Source organism: Chrysemys picta, chromosome 9 (assembly GCF_011386835.1).
Source record: "Chrysemys picta bellii isolate R12L10 chromosome 9, ASM1138683v2, whole genome shotgun sequence".
NCBI lineage: Eukaryota > Metazoa > Chordata > Testudines > Emydidae > Chrysemys > Chrysemys picta.
Genome location: NC_088799.1, coordinates 86,622,926 through 86,643,891, shown reverse-complemented (window position 1 = coordinate 86,643,891; position 20,966 = coordinate 86,622,926). Strand labels below are relative to the sequence as shown.

General features: G+C 44.5%; 1 protein-coding gene across 10 annotated transcripts in view; it reads right to left on the bottom strand.

Moving 5' to 3' along the window:
* Positions 1 to 20,966, bottom strand: part of CHRDL1 (chordin like 1) — an 80,790-nt gene that overhangs the window by 11,110 nt on the left and 48,714 nt on the right. For 9 of the 10 annotated variants that reach the window (XM_042851057.2, XM_065556613.1, XM_042851060.2 and 6 more), the window contains 4 exons: positions 8,579 to 8,724; positions 6,944 to 7,037; positions 3,452 to 3,519; positions 986 to 1,160 (listed from right to left, as the gene is read on the bottom strand). In XM_042851057.2, the coding sequence (XP_042706991.1) occupies positions 986 to 1,160; positions 3,452 to 3,519; positions 6,944 to 7,037; positions 8,579 to 8,724 (483 nt within the window). The remainder of the gene's footprint in view (positions 1 to 985; positions 1,161 to 3,451; positions 3,520 to 6,943; positions 7,038 to 8,578; positions 8,725 to 20,966) is intronic. The other variant, XM_065556616.1, reaches the window with a different exon arrangement.

The window sequence follows — 20,966 nt, the reverse complement described above, 5'->3', positions numbered from 1 at the left end:
AAGGTTTTCCATATGAGCTTGAGGTCCTAATGTTCCCATAATGTAATAAGTCCTGTAAGGCTCTCAGAGGCTTAAAGACATTATGTTATGTTACTGGAATGCCTCTAGCTCTCAGGGCTTTGTTTTACATATATCTTTGATATGAAGTATTGTATTGATCTCTGAAAAACAGAATAAAAATTGAAGGGGGGGAGGGAGATGAAACTGCTGGCCTGAACACTAGATAACAGCTTTGTTCAATACAGATGTAAAGGGGGAAGTTCCTCTTTGCTCATAAGTGGGATATTTTCTACCAAGGAGATGGCTCAGTAAGTCTTGGCAGTAGCGAACCTAGTGGTAACATAGTAGGGCTTTGTAGCCTGAGATTTCTGAGGTAGCTTAAACATGTGCCACTTGCATTCACACGGGTTACCAAATAGGAGAAAGCATGAAGAAAATAACCAAAAGCAGACTTTTCCATTCTCTGGATGCTAGACCAATCGGTGTGTGAATTTAGCAACAGATCCAAAGGCATCAACAGTGGTGTCAGCTGCTCGCCTTCCTAGTCCCAACAGAATAATGTGGTCTTTATATAGTTTCATGTAATACAGATTCTCAAAGTGCTTTAGCAAGTAATGTCGTAGAGCCTATGCATTGCCTATGCATGGGCAAGTGCAGCATCCTCTATGTGCTCAGACACAATTGCCCTCAGCCAAGATAACTCTCCTGATGTTACATCTTTGCTCTCTTACTGTACTTTTACTTTCTGACTTGCAGGGTTCAGTCATTTGCAAAGGGTCTCCCCCTTTATGTACTAAGAATTCAATATATGTTCCATTCTATGCATCCGAAGAAGTGGGATGTAGCCCACGAAAGCTTATGCTCAAATAAATGTGTTAGTCTCTAAGGTGCCACAAGTACTCCTGTTCTTTTTAAGAATTCTTTGAGAGCTATAAATGGCTGAGACCCGACTCCGAGTAGTATTGCTAAAAGGACTTCTCATTACCTCGTCCGTGCTTATGCTTGTTGTTAATCACGATCTGTACTATAGTTCCTGAAGCTTGCTGGGGGTCAGGTAGGACTCCACGGTTACTCCTGCCACTGGAAAATCTTGGAATGTTGACCACCTGTCTAGTGGAGCTGGGGGACAGGTCGTAATGGGAGCGATGGTATGAATGCCTCTGTGTGGAGACAGAAGGAACAAGGATGTAAATGTTTCATTCAGTGAAGCAATTGGAGAGCTGAACTTTGTGTGTAAACTGTCTGCATTAAGGCTCCCTGTGCAGTCAATGTGAGTTTTGCCACTGATGTCAGTGAGGTGCTAAATCTCAAGATTCGCTTCTTTCTTGCTGGAAAGAGACTCATGCAGTGCTTGAAATTAACCTGGGTTAAACTGTAGGTATTTGACCCCAGGCATTATAGCCTTCTGCATCCAAACTACTTTTTACCGCATCCCTGAATATGGACCAAGTATAGTGCAATATGTGTAATGATCAGATGCTGCCTGCCCTCCTGCTTCTCACTTCAGTGTAAAGCCAGAGTCACAGACACTCATAAGGCCAGAGTCAACCACTGTTGCTCCGGATGAGCAACACCTTGTTGGAATCTAGCTCTAAGTCCATCAGCTGGGAAACCTTGAGAGATCTGTAGGTGAAAATAGCCTATGTGGTGACTCTCTGTTTTTCAAAACAAAGCACCATGGTTATTTTGGAGGATTTTTTCCAAAAATACCCAAAGGCAGGACTGAAGATTGTTTAACTTCCTTGTAAGATTACTATTTTATTTTGAGCAACCCTAAGACTTACCATAGACCACGGGCGTGTATTTATTTTGTGCTCCAAATGCTTAAAAATTCCATGTGCTCTCTCCAAATTTTGTTATAAAAATCAACACTATTAGTCTTGCATCTGAAGAAGTGAGGTTCTTACCCACGAAAGCTTATGCTCCCAGTACTTCTGTTAGTCTCAAAGGTGCCACAGGACCCTCTGTTGCTTAACACTATTAGTGATGGTTAATCTTCGCCCTGGAGGCAATAAAGCTGCACCATAGATTGATCTAGCCTCTGGAGTGAATTCATACACCTCAGGCACAATACCTGGAGAATAAGTGTTACGACTATTGAAAAGCAATGCTCCCGTGGCAGACAAACCATTTATTCAGGTATGGTATGCACAAGTATCTGATCCAAAGTCTGCAGGAGTCAATGGGGATCTTTCCATTAGGTTTGGATCAGGCCTTAGCTGCACATGTTTGCTCAGTAAAGTGCAAGAGAATAAGTAAAAGCTCCGTAACAAGATCCAGAGACCACCTGGGTCAGTCACATGTGCGTCCTAGTGGCGATGCACTCACAGGGCTAGAGTCTCCTTTGCCCTGCACCTGCTGTGGTTATTTACAAGGTGGCTGCAATATGCTACTGTTCTAGTTGGGTGGTAGTCTGCGCTCATTCTGGAGCACTGCAAGGTACTTGGTTAAACAAGGTGCAGAGCAATGAAGAGTTAGACCCATTCACTGGGTCTATCTTCTTATAATGTGGCATTTTGTCCTACTGTTGTAACTATTGAATACTGGCAGATATAATAGTATCCAAACCGCTACAGCATATGACATATGACCTATATATTGCTAAGTATTTACTTGGTATTAGCAATGATGAATTTTCCAACATTCGTACTGCTCTACAGGCAGGGTCCCTGGCTGTTGCTAAGTCAGGGGCCACAGAAATGGATATAGAATTTTTGTCCGGCAACAAAATACACTGTGAACCACAGAAAATAAACAACGTCCCCCCTTTCTCTGGTGCTAGCTTTTTTTTTAAACAAAGGACACTGGATTTTTTTCTAACAATCATTGTGGGAGATGTTAGACATCAGCTGATCACGGGCTGCCATCTCAACAGTCCATGAACCACAAATGATTTTAGAAGGAAAAGTAGAATATTATAGTGAATGAGGAGGAGAAGAGATAGCAAAGTGGGAAAGAGGGATTATGGAAAGAGCAGGCGTGACAAATCACTACCTAGGAAATGGAAAACAAAGTATCCTTTTTGTAAGAGATGCCCATTCTGCCCTCATGAGCCCTAATTGCTCACTCTATAGTGCCCTCAGCTCTCTAGCAGCACCTTTTAGTTCATGAGAGCTGACATGTGAAGTGCAATAAATTTGTTTCAGAGCATCCTGTGTAAGTTTCTGTCTAGGGGGCCAGGAGAGGGGGCTCCAATCTATCACAAGAGAATTTTTCTCTGTCATTTCTTTAAGATCATCAGATTTTCAGCTGGGTACAAAGAGCTAAAGGCAAACAGAGGAAGATACAATGGAAAAAGGTATTGTCACTACTATGAATTTTTCTGCCAGGTATTCCCATGCCAAGGCAGAACTGGTGAAGAGTTAGATAATCATCCCTTTTGTGTGTGTGTGTGTGTGTGTGAATGGCTCAGCAGGAAAACAGGTTTTCTGATTACACAGGGCACACTTACGGCTTCTCTGTTGGCAGGTTGCCGGAAGATATCCCCATCAGAATGTTCCCATGATAATTCTCCATCTCCTGTGTGTGAAGTAAAACAAACAGTCATGGGAGTAATTGTGCAATGCCTTAGAAATGCCTATGAGAATTCTGCACAGCCGAATGAGACCAAAGACTGAGGCAGAGCTGTAGTGAGGTCACATCTTACTAAGACCCCATTACTTTTACAAAACATATGTATTATTTGTATCACTAAAGCTGCCATTCTGGGCAAAAAATCCATCATGGAACAAAAAGACAGCCCCTGAGTACAAAAAGCTTAAAATCTATGTGACCTTTTCCTAGTCTGCTATGAAGTATTAGCCTCAGTCGATATTAAACTACACTTATCATATAAAGAATGAAGTACATTTTTGTGTTGCATTGTCCTTAAGGGTTGTTTCCCCCTTTTTGCTTACTGTTGAGTTCACACACTGAGTTACCAAATTTTATTTCCCAAATATTATTCTGAACCAATGAGTTTCTTTTTTAAAAAATTTAACACTCTGTCATTGAAATTATTTAAAAAATAAATGCAAGAGCCACTCTGAGTGCATTACTCCCTGGACACACAGGCAGGAGGGAGCCAGGTGCGGTAACATATATCAGGCTATATGAGAAACAGAACTAGTAGGACTGGCTCTAATGTCAGCCAGTAGATTCCTGTACCTCGGCCAACCATCATGAACTGTACAGCTCTGCTGTTGACATAGACCAGTGGTTTTCACCTGTGGTCCGTGGACACCTGGGGGCCAGCAGACTAAGATTTCCAAAGGGGTCCACACCCCCATTTGAAGATTTTTACGGGGTCTGCAAATGAGAAAAAGCTGAAAACCACTGATGTGGACAAACAGCCAGGAGAAGGAGTACAGGTAGGTAGCCCTGTCCTCAGGATAGGGCTCATATCACTTAGGATGCTCATAACAAAGAAGTAAACATTAGAAGGAAATGTTGACTTGTGTGTTAGATGAATGTTTGTGGAATCAGAGATATTAGCTGAGACCAGGAGCTCTGGAAACTCCCTAGAAGTGGGGTGGGGGCACTGGCACCCAAACCTTGGCCCCACCCCCCTGTTCTGCCTCTTCCCCCTGAGGCCCCACCCGCTGCCTGCTCCTCTCCACCCCTTCCCTCCCATTGCTCACCCTTAAGGCAGGTCAAAATGGGAAGGCATAGACCTCCTACTTTTAAAAGTAATGGGGCCATGGCCCCCTCACCCTCGCTGTTCTGGTGCCCCCGGCTGAGGCACTTGCCATTTGTGCATTGTGATGTAGGAGGAATTAAAATGCTTTAGAGAAGCAACTAGAGGAACTTCAGAGCAAGGCTTTGGCCCCTCAAAACCCAACACCATGATCTGGGGGAATTTAAGAAATGTAAATAAAAAAATCTCAGCTTCCATTTAAGTCTTTGTAAAGACGGCTTTAGAAATTTTATTGTTTAAAGACATGTAATGATAACCCTCCCGCCCCATTCCTGTAAGTCATCTACTGGGGAGATAGATTTGGAATTGAACACCCCCAAACTTTGGTGTTTAGATCTGTCTTTTATTAGATGTGTTATGCAATGTAAGCTTTATAATGGCCCCACATTTGCACCACAGAACTCCAGGGTAGCAGCATGTCCCCCCAAATCAGGAGCTGGACTTTTTGGCTTGGAGCCATCTCTAGTCAGTAGGAAAAGGACTAATTGAAAATGCAGAGGGCTTCGAAGTGTTCCGTTCATAAGTTACTAATATTCTTTGTCCTTCCAGGGAGTAGAAATTAACTAACAGATCCCTCTCCCTGAGGCTGTGCTCATATATCTTCATGCAAACGAATTGCTCAGGCTTGTGCTTCATAAGAATCGCAGGGGAAGGATAAATCAGCATGTACCAGATTGAAAAGGACAAGGGTAGTTAGAAAGGAAATGTTACTTTTAAGAAAGTATTATAAATAATGAAGCATTTTAAAAACCACCATACAAACGCAGAGACTTTTCAAAGGCCATTGCAGGCTCTGAATCTCCTTTACTGCATAACCTGTCTTGCCTAATGCCTCCTACATCTTGCCCTGAATTTCCTACTTCTGATTAGCTTTTTTCTCTCTAGTGACTGTCCTCTCCTGTTTTAGGTGGCTGACTTTTCCAACATAATCCTAGTGCACTGTGTAACTAAGGCATGATGCTTTGTGCTTTGAAACTCAGTTTGATTTTTTTGTAATTATAACTGGTCAGTTCCAAAGCCAAGTCACCATATAAAGTAAAATTATGTGCTACCATCCCAGGAAACTAAAAATAGCTATCAGGGAACAGAGACCAGGAACCAGATGATTAGCTAATGTTTATTTTATTGCACACTCAACACATTGAATGTTAAATGGTAATCTGCTAGATCGCCTGCCATGAGACAGGGACCATCACCTTTGCCTGTCTGAGTGCAGAAAGCTTCAAATCCAAGTTGCGTAATAAAATGTTTCTATGTTTAGTGGGTAAAAATATAAGAAGCAGCATCAGCAGCATGGCCTACTGGGTAGGGAACTGGACTGGAACTCTGGAAACCTGGATTCTGTGCCTGAGTTATCCCTGGCTGACCTGCTGTGTTCACCAGTCTGAGTCTCCGTTTCCCCTCCCCCTCTTCTTGGCTGTATAGACTGTAAGCAATATCTGTCCCTCACTCTATGTTGGTGCAGTGTCTAGTACTATAGGCACAAATGAACTACAAATAATATAAATGCTCCTTAATTTTCCAAGTAACGATACTGAGCTGTAAGGGTCAGATATTTAGATATGTAGACCCCTAAGAACACAGATAGGCACTCTGAAAATCCCACTAGGTGCCTAACTCCCATTGGTTTCAATAGGAGTTAGGCACCTAGGCACTTCTGAAAATCCCACTAAGTGATAATTTGCATCTTTAGGCAGCTATTTACCTTTAACAATCTGGTCCATATGCTTAGATAGTCCAGTGGTGGGTGACAAAGAAGCCCCAATATAAATATATAGGTAAGATACAATTATAAAGAAGGCCTCACCTGCAAAATCTGGAGGCCCAGATTTAGGATTTTGACCTTCTCCAGAATTAAGTTCTCTGTGTGTACGTGAGGGCTGCTTTGGGATCTAACACAGACTTGCTAATACAATACCAGAGATACCTGAATGTAGATTGGCACTTAATTTACTTGGGGGAATCGATCGTATCCTAAGAACTGTTTCTTTTTATGATGAGAGCAAGTCTGGGCACTTGCAGGATATATACATATTTCAAAGCTCATCTGCTGGAGTGGTGGCAGATATTTTAATACTTTGCATCCTTGCTTCAAGTCATTATCGTAACGTTGCTTCTGCTGTATTAATTGCTTGTTTCAATTTAGGAAAACAAAACAAAAAATGATACATCTGCTGAACTACAATGTTTAATCTCCAAACTCCCTCTGCAATGGGTGAATGTGCATGCTTGCAGACAGTATCCTTTTGCTTACATAGCGGATTTTACCTCTGCAAACTGGGCAGCAGGACTCCGGAACAGAAACTGGGAAAGAGCATGTTAATTTAGGGCAAGTCTTCAGGCCACAATACACGTTCCCTTCCTGCCATTAAAAACAAAGACAATTAAGAAATGGTTTCTGCATTGATTCATATGGTACTATGCATTTACATTTTGGGCTTATGCTCACTACCAGGGAGATCCATGCTGCCGCAATCGATGCAGCGGGTGTCGATTTAGCAGGGCTAGTGAAGACCCGCTAAATCGACACCTGGGCTCTCTCCTGTCAAATCCAGTACTCCACCTTTCAGAGAAGAGTAAGGTAAGTCGACGGGAGAGCGCCTCCTGTCGATGCAGCGTGGTGTAGACACCGCAGTAAGTCGACCTAAGCTATGTCGACTCCAGCTACATTATTCACGTAGCTGGAGTAGTGTAACTTAGGTCGACGTACCCCAGTAGTGAAGACAAGCCCTTATACAGATTTGAATCTGGCTCTGTACATTTACATATGTGCCACTCTAGCATCTAGAAACAGGATATTGCACGGAAGAGTATTCCTTAACTGTCTTTCTAAAAACACAAAACATTAACAAAACAGGCACATTTCCTGAGCACTATATTCTGTACAATAACATACCAGGAGACTCAATCCACAAGAGAGGTATGAAATGAAATATTGGAGATATCCTATCTCCTAGAACTGGAAGGGACCCTGAAAGGTCATCGAGACCAGCCCCCTGCCTTCACTAGCAGGACCAAGTACTGATTTTGCCCCAGATCCCTAAGTGGCCCCCTCAAAGATTGAACTCACAACCCTGGGTTTAGTAGGCCAATGCTCAAATCACTGAGCTATCCCTCCCCTATATAGGTACAATACGGGCATTGTCATAGTGCAAGCTCCCAACTCACTGCCCCACCACTGAGTTTCAGCCTTGACCTGGAGGGACTGCATTGAGCAGTGACCCAGTAGTGTAATCTCCAAGTCCATTCAGTACTTGACCTGTTGGGCCAGATGGCTACCGAGATGGTTCCTTAATGCAAAATTTGCTGGTGACTTGATCAAATGAAGGTCTAAATGTGGCCAATGTTTGTCCAGGAAGAGGTGGATAGACTGAACCTATTTCAATTCACAGAGTGGCTCTGAACAGCCACTGGAGGGTGACAACTACTGGTCACTGCAATTTGAATTGATGATCTAGTGGGTTAAAGTTCTCTGGCCCATTGTCAATCCCATGAGCCATCCAGTTCCCACTTGTAGGAATCTTTATTGAATTTAGAATAATTCTGGCCTCTTTTAGAGAGCCAGTGTTGAACTTTCCATAGTCCGGTTGACATAAAACTATATATACTCCAAGTAGCAATATTCTACCAGCCACCTTTAAGTGTGTGGAGTGTGGGGTCAGGTACAGAGTGTTCACAACGGGGTAAATTTCGTCTACTGTGTTTGGAGTAGGAGGCAGAATGGCATTTACCTGGTGCTGCATATTGGCTCTGAGTATGCTTTTATATGTCACTATTCACTACTGACTTTCAGCCTCCACTGCCCAGGTACTACTACACATTAGTTAAAGTTCAATAGGCTGGTCTCCTAGCAAAGAGAATCTAGCAAAGCATACAGCAGGGTTCAATGAAATTCTTACTTACTGAGCAGCTGCACTGAGCACACTGGTTGGGTTGTCTATTCTGAAAAAGCCCTTCTGCCACAAACATTTCCCCGTGGTGGTAGGTGGTGCCATTGTATTCACAAGATTTCCCAGTGACTTTACTGCTTATGGAGAAAAGTGAATCCTCTGGAACAAATGAGGGGGGAAAAAACCATTTCATTAAAAAAATACTTCACAAGTTGCTCAATCATGGGTGTAGACAACTGGGGGCTTTGGGGGGCTAAATTGCATTAATAAATAAAAGGAACACTGAGTTTGGAAGCTTGTTTATGACTTTATTGAAAGTGGGCAAATTTAGTCATGGTACAAAACTACTCATTACGGCAATATTAAACAGCTATTTTATTTTTTTTTAACTTCAGAACCCCAGATTTAAAAAAACAAAAAGCTGTCTCTGTCCCTGTTAGTCTTCGCAGATCTATAGTCAAAATGCAGTAGCAGCATCGATAGTGTGATTTCAGACTGCTACAGTACTTCTACTGAAGGAGGTGTGTGTCGGCTTTGCTAATCACACTAGTGTTTGCCAGCTAGTGGGACGGGTGGCCATGGTTAGGAACTGACTTAGCACAGGTTATGTTGTATGTAAGGTTTCTCTAGAGCGGGCTAAATATCTAATTCTTCAGTTCATTGGCAATTAAAAAAAATAGCGTCTTCAAGTTGACCCACAAGCAAACTTAGAGGAAAAGTTAGGGGTTGGGTGGTGTCTATTTCAAGTCAAATGAAATGTTTCATTTTACCTAAAATAAAACTTTTTTTATTTCAATTTTGAGGATTTTTAATAGTTTTTAACAATAAAGTTGAAAGAAATTTCAAAACAAAGACATTTTGAATTGAAACATTTTGTTTCAAATGTTTTGAGTTTTTTGGAATTTTTGTTTAGCTTTTTTCAATCACAACAACTTGTGAAATGTTTCAATCAATCCAAATCTGCATTTTTTTGGGTGAAAACATGTTTTGAACAAAGAAATCACCCAGCTCTGGTTTCTCCTTTCGAGAGAATCAATATTATTTGCATTGTGGTAGTGCCGAAGAGCCCCAGGCATGGACCAGCACCCCATTGTGTTAGGTTCTGTACAAATACAGAACAAAGAGACAGGTCCTGCCCTGAAGAGCTTACAATCTTAGCATATGAATCCACATTAGCAAGGAAGTATAAAGAACTATGTTAGCAACCTGTGGTATAGCTTACCTTCACCTGATCGCCTCTACATGAGGCAATGACACTGCTCTAATGCTGCTGCAAAATCATGTTGTCTACCCTGTGCAATGAGGGCATGGTAGAACTCGGTTACCAGCAAATATGCCCAAACATAGTTGTACCTTGGAAGTTTGTTTCCAGTGGCTTCTATGCTTGCCTCTTTTCCTAGCATTGGCCAAGGCTGTCAAAGTGACACATTTCATCTGAACTAAATGTGCATAATTTTGTTAAAGCTGATGTTTGGTTGCCTGCAAATTATTTTCAAATATTCAAATTAACCCATTAAATTTGCATACAACATCACATACAGAGCTGCCCAGAACTTGGCAGCCATGGTCCAGTTCTGGGCCCTGCTGCCTCAGCTCAGCAGAACTATTGGCCAGGTTTTCTTCTATGGCTTGGCTTCTGTGCCAACCCCAACCCCAGCTCTAGTGAAAACAGCTTAGTGGCTGCTCTAACTAATGCCTGTTGACAAAATTCCCAAAGACGTTGTTGTCCAGCTTGTGAATAGCTGGAGTGTGGCATGGACAGGCTATGATCAAAGTATTCCTGATGGGACTCCCCGATCTCAGAGGAACCCTCATCTGGGGAGCTGTGGGCGGTTTCTGCTTGCGTTGTGCTGCCCGAGTGGAGTGGGGCTGCGACTCTGGCACTATACATTTACATTTGTCACTCTAGCATCCAGAAATGGGCACAGGCATTTTTAAGCAGTAGCTCCCTAGAAATAACAGTGCAGTGATTGTTCTCTGGAGCCAGAGAATCACTTCAGATTTCAAGGAATGCAGCTGACATTTCACTTGGTGGGTTTGGGGTTTCACATAGGAGAAACCTGAGATGCAACATCATGATTTGCTGTAGCATTTTAGTATCTGCCAGATCGTTTCATATAAAAACCTCTCCAAAATTAGTATGTCATCAAAGAATGTAGGTTTTTTTTAGCTGAGCACTCAACCAAAGAAGCAAGAGTTTTTAGACTACAATGGATTTAACTGATATTTAGAGCCCTCCATAAAAGAGTTTGTTTTGGTATGCTGGCACCATTGCATATTAATAATCTTTTCAACATGGGGGAAATTAGTAAATGTCAAATAGAAATGTACAGTGTGCACAAACCTCAACATTTTAAGGTCTGATGTGTTAGTGCAGGACCTACGGCTACGACAAAGGGAATTGGAGGAGGAGAAGCTATGTAAGCCAGAGCACTGGAGGAGTTAGTGCTCTTAAATGACCCTTTGTACGTCATGTACACTGAGGATCTTTTGAGATGTGTTTACTATTTGCATTTCCACTCTGTGAAAGGCCACAACTTGCAGTTATTTCAGCTCCACAAATGGCCCCCTGTGATAATGTAAAAGTAAAAGGGAAATGCATGAATACTAGATCCCATGCAAACCTCCAAACTTTCTCTTCACTGGTCTTTCAACGTACTCAAGTTTTATGTCCTTGACGTGCTTTATGATGGACGACATGTATGGTTATGCGGAAACTTCTCTTGGTCAGCAATATTCAACAGTCCTGGAGCAGAATTTGCATGTGGCCATAGTCTGGTACCTATTGTTAATATACTTCAGACATGAAAGGTAAATCAGTCTCTTGACTGTAATTCTGAAAGGGAAGGGTCTCTTCCAAAACCTGCTGCTGCTAGAAGTACTGTCTTGGTGGCTGCTGATCAGCACTGGTTCTATTCCTATTCTGGGAGATGCTGTTGCTTCCAGCTACTTGTACCATCTTGGGCCAGTGTAGGAGCATTTACAATATCTAGAGCCAAGACCTAAAACTCAATTTCCTACGATAAGAGAGAGAACTGCAAGTGTAGAAAATCATCAGGTTCTATACCTGTCCAGAGCACAGAAAGGGGGACCCTGCTAAAAAACAAAAATGGAAACCAGGATCTGAGTTCTCAATCATTAGCTTGCTAAGATACTGTAAGGAAGGCAAGAAACAACTAAAACCTTAAAGTTTGAAAGGCTAGCAGCCTCTTTTAGAGGGCTATATATGCCTCTGGCAGAAGGGACCCTCTGAGATATAGGAGAGATGTCACTGAAAAGTGGGTGTCAAACATAAGGGAAAATGTAGAATGGGGGAAGCCTATTACCGTACAGTTCACTGTACCTTTAAAAATGTTTATATTTGAAACTTTCATACAGAGTCACATCTTACATTGTAAATAACACAAAGCTATGACAAAACCCATGCTGATCCAGGAGATGTGGCACTTTGATTGTTGCTGTGTGGATTAATTTTTAATGTGTATTCTGGAGTAGCTCTCTCTAATTAGACACAATCCTTGAAATTCGTAAGAATAATCACTCAAGCCAAAATTCGGTGTTGTCTTGTGGTACATCGATACCAGACAAACCACAGCCAGTAGGACTGCAGTGCAGAAAAGGCTACTGGGGACTCTGCCTTCTCCAAAAAGTTGTGCAGGGATAGCTCTAGGGGCCCTCTGCAATTGACCTCATGGTGAGCATAAAAATGTAGCTAAAGGCTTCTGAGGGATGGATCCACATATTTGTAGCACATGCAGCTTTCCATGGAGAATGAATGGTCCACATGCTTCTGACCTGTGCAGCTTTCCTGGCCACACAACTGCTCTGGCATGTAGCACTCCATGCTCTTGTAACATCACCGGAATTTGCAAGAGCTGGCCCCGATCAAGATACAAGCCATGTGTTCATGCTGCCTCTGCAGCATATTGCTGTGTCCATTTGGGAAGTTGTTTTCTGGGCACCTGCCCATCATCTGCAGTTTGCAAAGACCAATGTATGCACGAGCTCCTTGTAACTTTTTCAGAGTGAGAAAGAGTGTTGGATGCAGTGAATAAATTTTACTGCAGACAACTTATATCCCGTAAGTAACATTGTTAAATAAAATCACCATCACCCCTCAAAACATTGAGTTATGGTCACTAAATGGTTTTTGGGAGGTTGGAAGGGAAGACTTTCTTTGTAAGATAGTTTCTTCTTCTGCAAGAAGATTCTCTCGCATGCGGGTCTGTAGAACTATTGTGGAGTCCCTGCAGTGTCTCAGGACAGCAGCAGGTGGAGAAAATCATTCTGCAACTGACAAACCTGCAACTGCATTGCCTCACTAGTGAGTCTAGAGACCGAAGTGAAGACTGACTGTCTATACTGGCAGAGTTACATCGCCGGGAGTTACAGCGCCGCTCAGAGAGTGCTGAAGGGAAACTACTGTTGTGTGTTCACACTGTCAGCTGCCTGTGCAATAGCGTGTTCACACTTGCAGCAGCAGTATTCGGAGTGGTGCACTCTGGGCAGCTATCCCACAGAACATCTCTTCCTCTTCTGCCGCTAAGAGTTGTGGGAAGGCAGAGAGGGTCATAGGGCATCGTGGGTCCTGTCCCAATGCCCCGTGATGCATTGCTTCGCATCCCAGCAATCCCTGTGCTTCCATCCACATTTGGCGCCATCTTTCAACAGTTTGTGTACTGTGCACTCTGCCGCTTTGGTCTGAAGGAATGGATCCTGCACTGTTGACCAATATGCTGCTCACTCTCACTAACACATCATGAGTGGTAGTGGAGTTACTCCTTAAACTACAAAGGCAAAAGGAGTTTGACATTGATCTTGCCATGCGTAGTAGCTACGACATGAGATTGCTTGTGGCATTCACGGAGGTGCTGACCAGAGTGGAACACCGCTTTTGGGCTTTGGAAACAAGCACGGAGTGGTGGGATCACATCGTCATGCACATCTGGGATGACGAGCAGTGGCTGTGGAACTTTCAGATGAAGAAAATCACATTCATGGGACTGTGTAATGAGCTCACCCCAGCCCTGCAGCACAAGGACACGAGAATGAGAGTGGCCCTGTCATTGGTGAAGTGCGTGGCGATTGCACTGTGGAAGCTGGCTATTCCAGACTGCTACCGATTGATCGCTAACCAGTTCAGAGTGGGAAAGTTGACTGTTGGATGCGTGTTGATGGAAGTGTGTAGGGTCATTAATCGTATCATGCTCCGAAAGACCATGACTCTGGGCAATGTGTGTGACGTTGTGGATGGCTTTGCACAAATGGGCTTCCCTAACTGCGGAGGAGCATGCATATTCCAATTCTGGCACCAGACCACATAGCCACCGAGTATATTAATCGGAAGGGGTATTTCTCTATGGTTCTCCAGGTGCCTGTGGATCACTGTGGGCATTTCATGGACATTAACAGGCTGGTCCGGAAAGCTGCATGACGCATGCATCTTTCAGCATACTGGCATGTTCAGGAAGCTGCAAGCAGAGACTTTCTTCCCGGACCAGAAGATCACCATAGGGGAAGTCGAAATGCCCATTGTGATCTTGGGAGATCCTGCCTACCCCTTAATGCCGTGGCTTATGGAGCCATACACGGGGACCTTAACAGCAGCAAGGAGCGGTTCAATAACAGGCTGAGCAAGTGCAGAATGACTGTGTGTGCTTTTGGCCATTTAAGGGCCCGCTGGCGCTGCCTATATGGGAGGCTGGACCTGGTCGATGACAATATTCCTATGCTTATAGCCACGTGCTGTACACTCCATAATATTTGTGAAGGGAAGGGTGAAAGCACTCAGGGCTGGACTGCTGAGGCTTAGTGCCTGGAGGCTGAATTTGAGCAGCCAGAGACCAGGGCTATTAGAGGGGCGCAGCGCGGGGCCATAAGGATCAGAGATGCCTTGAGGCAGCAATTTGAAGCTGAAAGCCAATGATATTTGTTGCTGTGCTCAGGAGTGCAGTGCTTGTAATGCTAGGAGGTGATTGTGATTGGTGCAGATGATGCATTATGAAGGTTTGAGAAAATTGCCTGTTGCTTTGCAGGGTTCTGTTTGCTTTCAATTAATAGAATAAAGATTGCTTTCAAACCAAAACAATTATTTTATTAAAAAACAACAACCGGTGGAGAGAGACAAACAAAAAAACACATCAGCATAGTGGAGAATGGGGGAAGGGAGGGTCTCAGGAGGAGGTGGGGTCCCAGTACGGTTTAAAGATTTGTGTATGTCCAGGTATCATATGCAACCTTGTCCTCTAGAGTACAGTGCAGTGGGTATTGTTCTTCAGCAGGGCTAAACTGCAGAGAGACGGATGTTGAGTGCAGAGGGTACTGGGAGTCCACAGGGCTGGACTGTGATGGGGCAGGAGTGGAATGTAGCGGGTACAGACTGGAGCCAGGAGGTTGATAAGAGTGTGTTGGTGATGTCTGGGGATTGCGACAGTGGCTGCAGGGGAGGGCGGGTGAGAAGCTGCTCGGTTTGCAGTGCTAGTAGCGCCTGGAGCTCGTCTGCTTGGCGCTCCATAACCTTTAAGAGCTGCTCCGTGGCTTCGTTCTGGCGCGCTGCATTCTCCTTCAGTCCCTCTTCTCGCTGTCCTGCCACTCCTTCAATTCTTGTTTTTTGGCTGCGGAGGGCATCATGACGTCACGCAGAAAGTCCTCCTTAGTTTTTCGTGGCTGCTTTCTAATTCTGCGCAGCCGTTCAGCCAGCGATAACAAAGACGGAGGCCGGGCTCCAAAAGTCATATCTGTGAAGCCAAAATGCAACAGTTTAAAGAAGCAGTATTGTTTGCAACACACAGACCACTCATTCAGTGATTTAAAACACAGCCACTATTCACATACCTGTCACTAACTGGCTGACCCCAGGCAAGCACACATGAGCCAACAGACCTCAAAATGGTGAGTAACCACAGCGGCAGGGGAAATCAGTGTTCCAGGACCGTACTGTACACTGGGCGCGTGGCTCTTGGGGAGAGCCAGCACTGGGGGAGGGGGGCCTTATAATCATTACTGTCCCCACATTTTCCACAGGCTGTGTCCATTATGGAAGTTATCTCGCTGCTGAGGGTGAGCAGGGAATCAAGGGAGGGTCTTCTCCATGACTGCAGCTTCTGCCCTGGTCCTTATGTGGCTTGCCTGTGTGCAGCAATGGTCCCCTCCCCCCACCCCCGCCAGTGATGGAAGAGTGGCATGGGAAAGTTACCTTTAATGGGGCAAGAAACAAAGCTGTTCTGCCAAAGAACCTGCAGCAGTGGATTGCCGAGTATCTCTATGAAAGTTTCATGGAGATCTCTCAGGCAGATTCCTGTGAAGTGAGAGAGTCAATCAACATTCTGTTCCACCGCTCAGACTAGGCACGTGGTGGTACACACACTATACAGGCACAAGCCTGTTTTCTGCAACCCTCCTGCCCCCAACAACTCGCTTCAGCATTTCCCCAAATCAAAGCTACTTACCAGGGCCTCCTCTCCTGTTTGCACTTCGCCAAGCTCCGACCACTGTGACTGACTAGCCTCCTCCAGGGTAGAGAAGAGCTCCTGGCTGCATGCATCTCTGACCTCCGAGTCGCTCTCTGCCTCTGGGTCCACCTCCACATCCTCGTCCAAGATTTCCTCCTTCTGGCTCGGTCCATTCTCAACTGGCACACAAGCCACCGAATATTGAGTCCAGTTCTTTGTATAACTGGCAGCTTGTGGGCACAGCACTGGAGCGGCGGTTTGCCTCCTGCGCCTTGTAGTAGGTGTTCTGCAGCTCCTTCACTTTGACCCTGTACTGCAGTGTCCCCCGGTCATGGCCCCTTTCTGTCATGCATCGTGAAATCTGTCCGTAGGTTTCATAGTTCCTATGGCTGGAGCGCAGCTGGGACTGGACAGTCTCCTCTCCCCAAATGCTGATGAGGTCCAGCAGCTCGGCATTGCTCCAAGCGGGGGATCGCCTGGTGCAGGCATGGTCACCTGGAAAGATGCGCTAAGACCACTGAATGCATCACCGAGCAAACAAGAAGGGGACGTTCAAAATTCCCAAGGAATTTAAGGGGTGGGGCTCATGATTGGTCACCTGAGGGCAAAGCAGTAGAGTTCAAACCGATGACTAGAGAGGCAAGAACAGTCATTGTGGGACATCTCCTGGAGGCGCTGTAGTTCCGGCGCAGAAAGCTGTACGCCTTTCGTTGGGGTGCTTTTTTTACAGCACTGCAACTGTGCAGTTTCTGTGCACTAAGTGGCTTGGCGTGTGTACACCTTGGGAGGTACAGCACAGAAAGTTGCCAGTTTAGACAAGGCCTGAGAAGCAACAATAGCTGCCTTTGCATCTGGAGAAAAGTAGGGAGGTGAGAGGAGAGAGAGGGACCCAGCATTCAAACAGGAAGCTAACACTGCATCTAATCCTGATCCGGACCACATTTTCCAATGCCACGGGCTTGGCTTTCATCTGAAAACCAATCCACAGTCAATGCTGTTTCCAGGCTAATTAAAATGAGTAGATGTCTCTGACTGATGCACAAAGTAAGGAAGGGCAAGGCAAGGTGGGGACAGAAGAGAAGGTTGTGAAGTGATGGGATGATGGACCTCTCTCTGGACCAGCTCAAGACTGCAGCTCCAGCTTGGTTCCTCTAATCTCCGTTCTCGGCTCAGAATTAAGACTTCTGTTAATTCCATACTGCTCTGCATGAGACTTTTCCCTGTCTATTAGAGCTGAAGCAAAGAGGACAAGAAACTGAATGAGATAATCAGGAACACGTTTAGTGACTATGTGGGATGGGCCTCTCCACTCAGCACAAAACCAGCATGGACCTAGTGGTATCTTGGTATCCAGGTCTTAATAGTACTTCAGTTGGGAATTGAATTATTTGCCCCAGGAAGATCTTTACTTAGGCTTGGTCTACACTAACCCCCCCAAATCGAACTAAGGTACGCAACTTCAGCTACGTGAATAACATAGCTGAAGTTCGAAGTACCTTAGTTCGATCTTACCTCGGTCCACACGCGGCAGGCAGGCTCCCCCGTCGACTCCGCGGTACTCCTCTCGTCTAGCTGGAGTACCGCAGTCGACGGCGAGCACTTCCGGGTTCGACTTATCGCGTCCAGACAAGACGCGATAAGTCGAACCCAGAAGTTCGATTGCCAGCCGCCGAACTAGCGGCTGGGTATAGACGTACCCTGAGTCTAGAGCCTGTGCCTTGTCCAATTCTCTGGTGCAACTGCAAGTGCATGAATACTCTCTCTTCTTCAAATGAAGCCATCAGATATACTGCTCAGCCATACATCCCAGTTCCTTCAGTAGATCATTTCACACATCTGTATTTCTCCTTAGATCAACCAAAGAAGTTAGGCCTGTAACAAGAGAAGCCATAACACACTCTCCTTCATGTGCCTATGAAAAGCCCGTTAGGATTTATGACATAGGGTGAAGTCCTCCCCTGCTTTGAGGGCTTAAGTGGTTCATAAGTCTTGTGCTGACCATAGAGGGGAGAATATGACCTTATGTCTGTGGCTCTGATCATGCATGTGCTTATCTTTTAGCATGAGCACTCCTATTGACTTCAATGGGACTAGTTAGATGCTTGAGATTATGCTTGGGAATGAGGAGTTGCAGTATCGGGGCCTACATTGCTATGACTGCAACAAAAGACATACAATTGAATGTTGGAGACTGCATGTGAGAGTGTGTCTTCCTCCACAAAAACAGCATCTGCCTAAAACTGTAAGGAGGCTTTGTTTATACTGTATGTCTATATATAACTTCTGTCTGGTGCAATTTCTCTCTCTCCTCTTGTGTGATTGCCTTTCAGATAGTAAAACGTGCCTTCTCAATTTTTGTGTGTGTGCCTAATTAGAGGACTTCAGATTCCTTCCTGATATCCTATTCTCCTGCAGAATGTGAACTTAGAGTGATTATGGCTAATTTTAGTAAGTGCCAGTTTGTGTTTTGGAAGAACTTGGCATGAATGTCGATATCAGCATGTGTCATTCCATACCTCAGTTGAGATGTGTGAGAATTGGATTAGATTAATTAGCCGCAGATATACAGTACTGCATATAGCCCATATCTGTGAACCCTGTTTCCTAATAAGGATTGCTCTCACAGCTTTGCATGGCATTTAATGGTGTTGGATATCTTTGTAGTAATTAGTTGCTTATGGAAAATATCAGGTAAATCATCTGTATAAATCCTCTTAATGAAATGGGTTCATTCTGAATCCTCCTTTGTCAGCCCCCATAGTATCAGGGCAGGGGAAGTGAAGCATGGAGGGTAAAGTGTTTTGTAGCATCAATGGAAAGGAGGTGTCTTTGTTCGTAGGCTTGACAGCCATCCTCTAAGGGTCCAGTCCTATATTAGTGAAGTGAATGTGCAATGCATGGTTTTGCCTGTGACTTCAGTGGTATCAGGATCCGGCCCTTAATTAGCAATATTACCAATATCTATCTGTTGGTAATTGCGTTAGTGTTAGATAATTCCAAGAGGATAAGATGTGTGACCAGGCTTAACTATCTTAATATGGAAATAAATTTACCTTGAAAACTGATTTGAAGGCTGCATCTACCTATAGCACTCTCAAGTTCAGAAATAGGCGACAGAGTGCACTGCCATATCAAAATGTTCTGTTGGCTTCAAATATTCTCTCTCTTTTTTTTTAAAGGAGAAAATTCAACTTCCACTAAAATAAACGAATTCACAAATATCAATGTTCTCCTTCTGCAAACGTTGACTTTCGGTCAGTACTAATCGAGGTGGTATGTTGTACACCAACATGCCATTTACACTGGCATGAAATCCTGGCTCATTGAAGTGAAGCAAAACTCCCTTTGACTTCAATGGGGCCAACATTTCACCCTAGATTCGTATCCTAACTACAATATGGTTTGTTAAAATCCATGTAAAGGAATGAAACCATTGATCTGTATTAGGGAAGGGCACCCAAGTTCTGTATAAATTCGAATCCAACATTGTGGGTGTGACAGTTCAACCTGATTGGATTCATATGACACTGTGAAAACCTAAGGTGAAAAACAAATACACTTCCACTTATACAAGCAAAGGGAACCTAAGAAAGGTGGAGCTCCCACTCTGTGTGAAAAGAAAGGGGACAGTGCATTATGACTCTTCCTGGGATCATGTAGAAGACACTGCTTGCGGTGCTCCATAGTTATTTAGCTGTGGCGTAGTGGGCTGGTAATTATCTGCAGCATGCTCCCATGCACAGCTTGTGGCAGGGGTGGCTCCAGGCACCAGCACAGCAAGTGCGTGCCTGGGCGCGGGGAGCGGCCTGCCAGTCGCCGTGAGGGCAGCAGTCAGGCTGCCTTCGGCGGCATGCCTGCGGGAGGTCTGCCGGTCCCATGGTTTCAGCGGCAATTTGGCGGCGGGTATGCCGAAGGCGCGGGACCGGCGGACCTCCCACAGGCATGCCGCCGAAGGCTGCCTGACTGCCGTGCTTGGGACAGTGAAATACATAGAGCCACCCCTGGCTTGTGGATTTTCACCAAGAAATCCCATTGGAAATTATTGGTGCTTGAAACAGCCTTAACTTCTGTAGGGTTTTTTCCATGGCAGAAACTGGCCTTTAGTGGGATGGCTCCTTTGGCAGCTCGGCGGTAGGACCACTCATGAGTAAGGGCGGCAGGATCCAGGCCCAGAGGCTTTATTACAATTAGTAAAGCTTCCCCACTGGGTCTTTCTGGACAGATGTAAGACCTACATGTAAGAGCATTTAACAAGCGGTTTGGTATGGAATGGTTTGAGAACACGAGCTCGCAGATTGGCAGAACAGTCAAAATAAAAATCAGTTCCGTCATGCTGAATTAATCAGTTGTTTAGTCTTTGCTGCTGCAAGTCCAACCTTATGTATCACTACAAGAAAACTAGTTATCTCTGAATGATTTACTGTCCTGAACCATTTTAGGCAGCTAAGCCAAATAACTCAGCTTACTCAAAATTGTTCTTCCTTTGTGTCTAGAGATAATACAATCTACTGCAGGTAATGGTGTGAGGGATGCATAGGGTCTTTGCTGTACCAGCGAAGAGATCACGTAACTTGCACTAGCAAGATCTGTAAATGGAGTTCATGGTTCAAGTGAAAGGGAACTTTTGTTGGCACATCCTGGTTGGGCTCTATTCACTTTCTCTAGGTACCACTTCTCTTGCATATCTACTGAGGTACTGTCTTTTAAACAATGCTCCGGCTATTACTAGTACCAGAACACCTGTGAAAGATCATTTTTAAAAATCCAAGCCTCTTGGTTTGCCAGCTTAGAAACTATTTTAAACTACAATATTCAAAGTCACTAGTGTCATTTGCCGGGGGGGGATGGGCTCTTAACATCAGAAGCACCTCGCAGAAGCAGTAGACACTCTGCCTGGCTTACTTTTTGCAGTTTGTTTGTTTTAGGAACCAGCCTTAAAAAAATCCAATC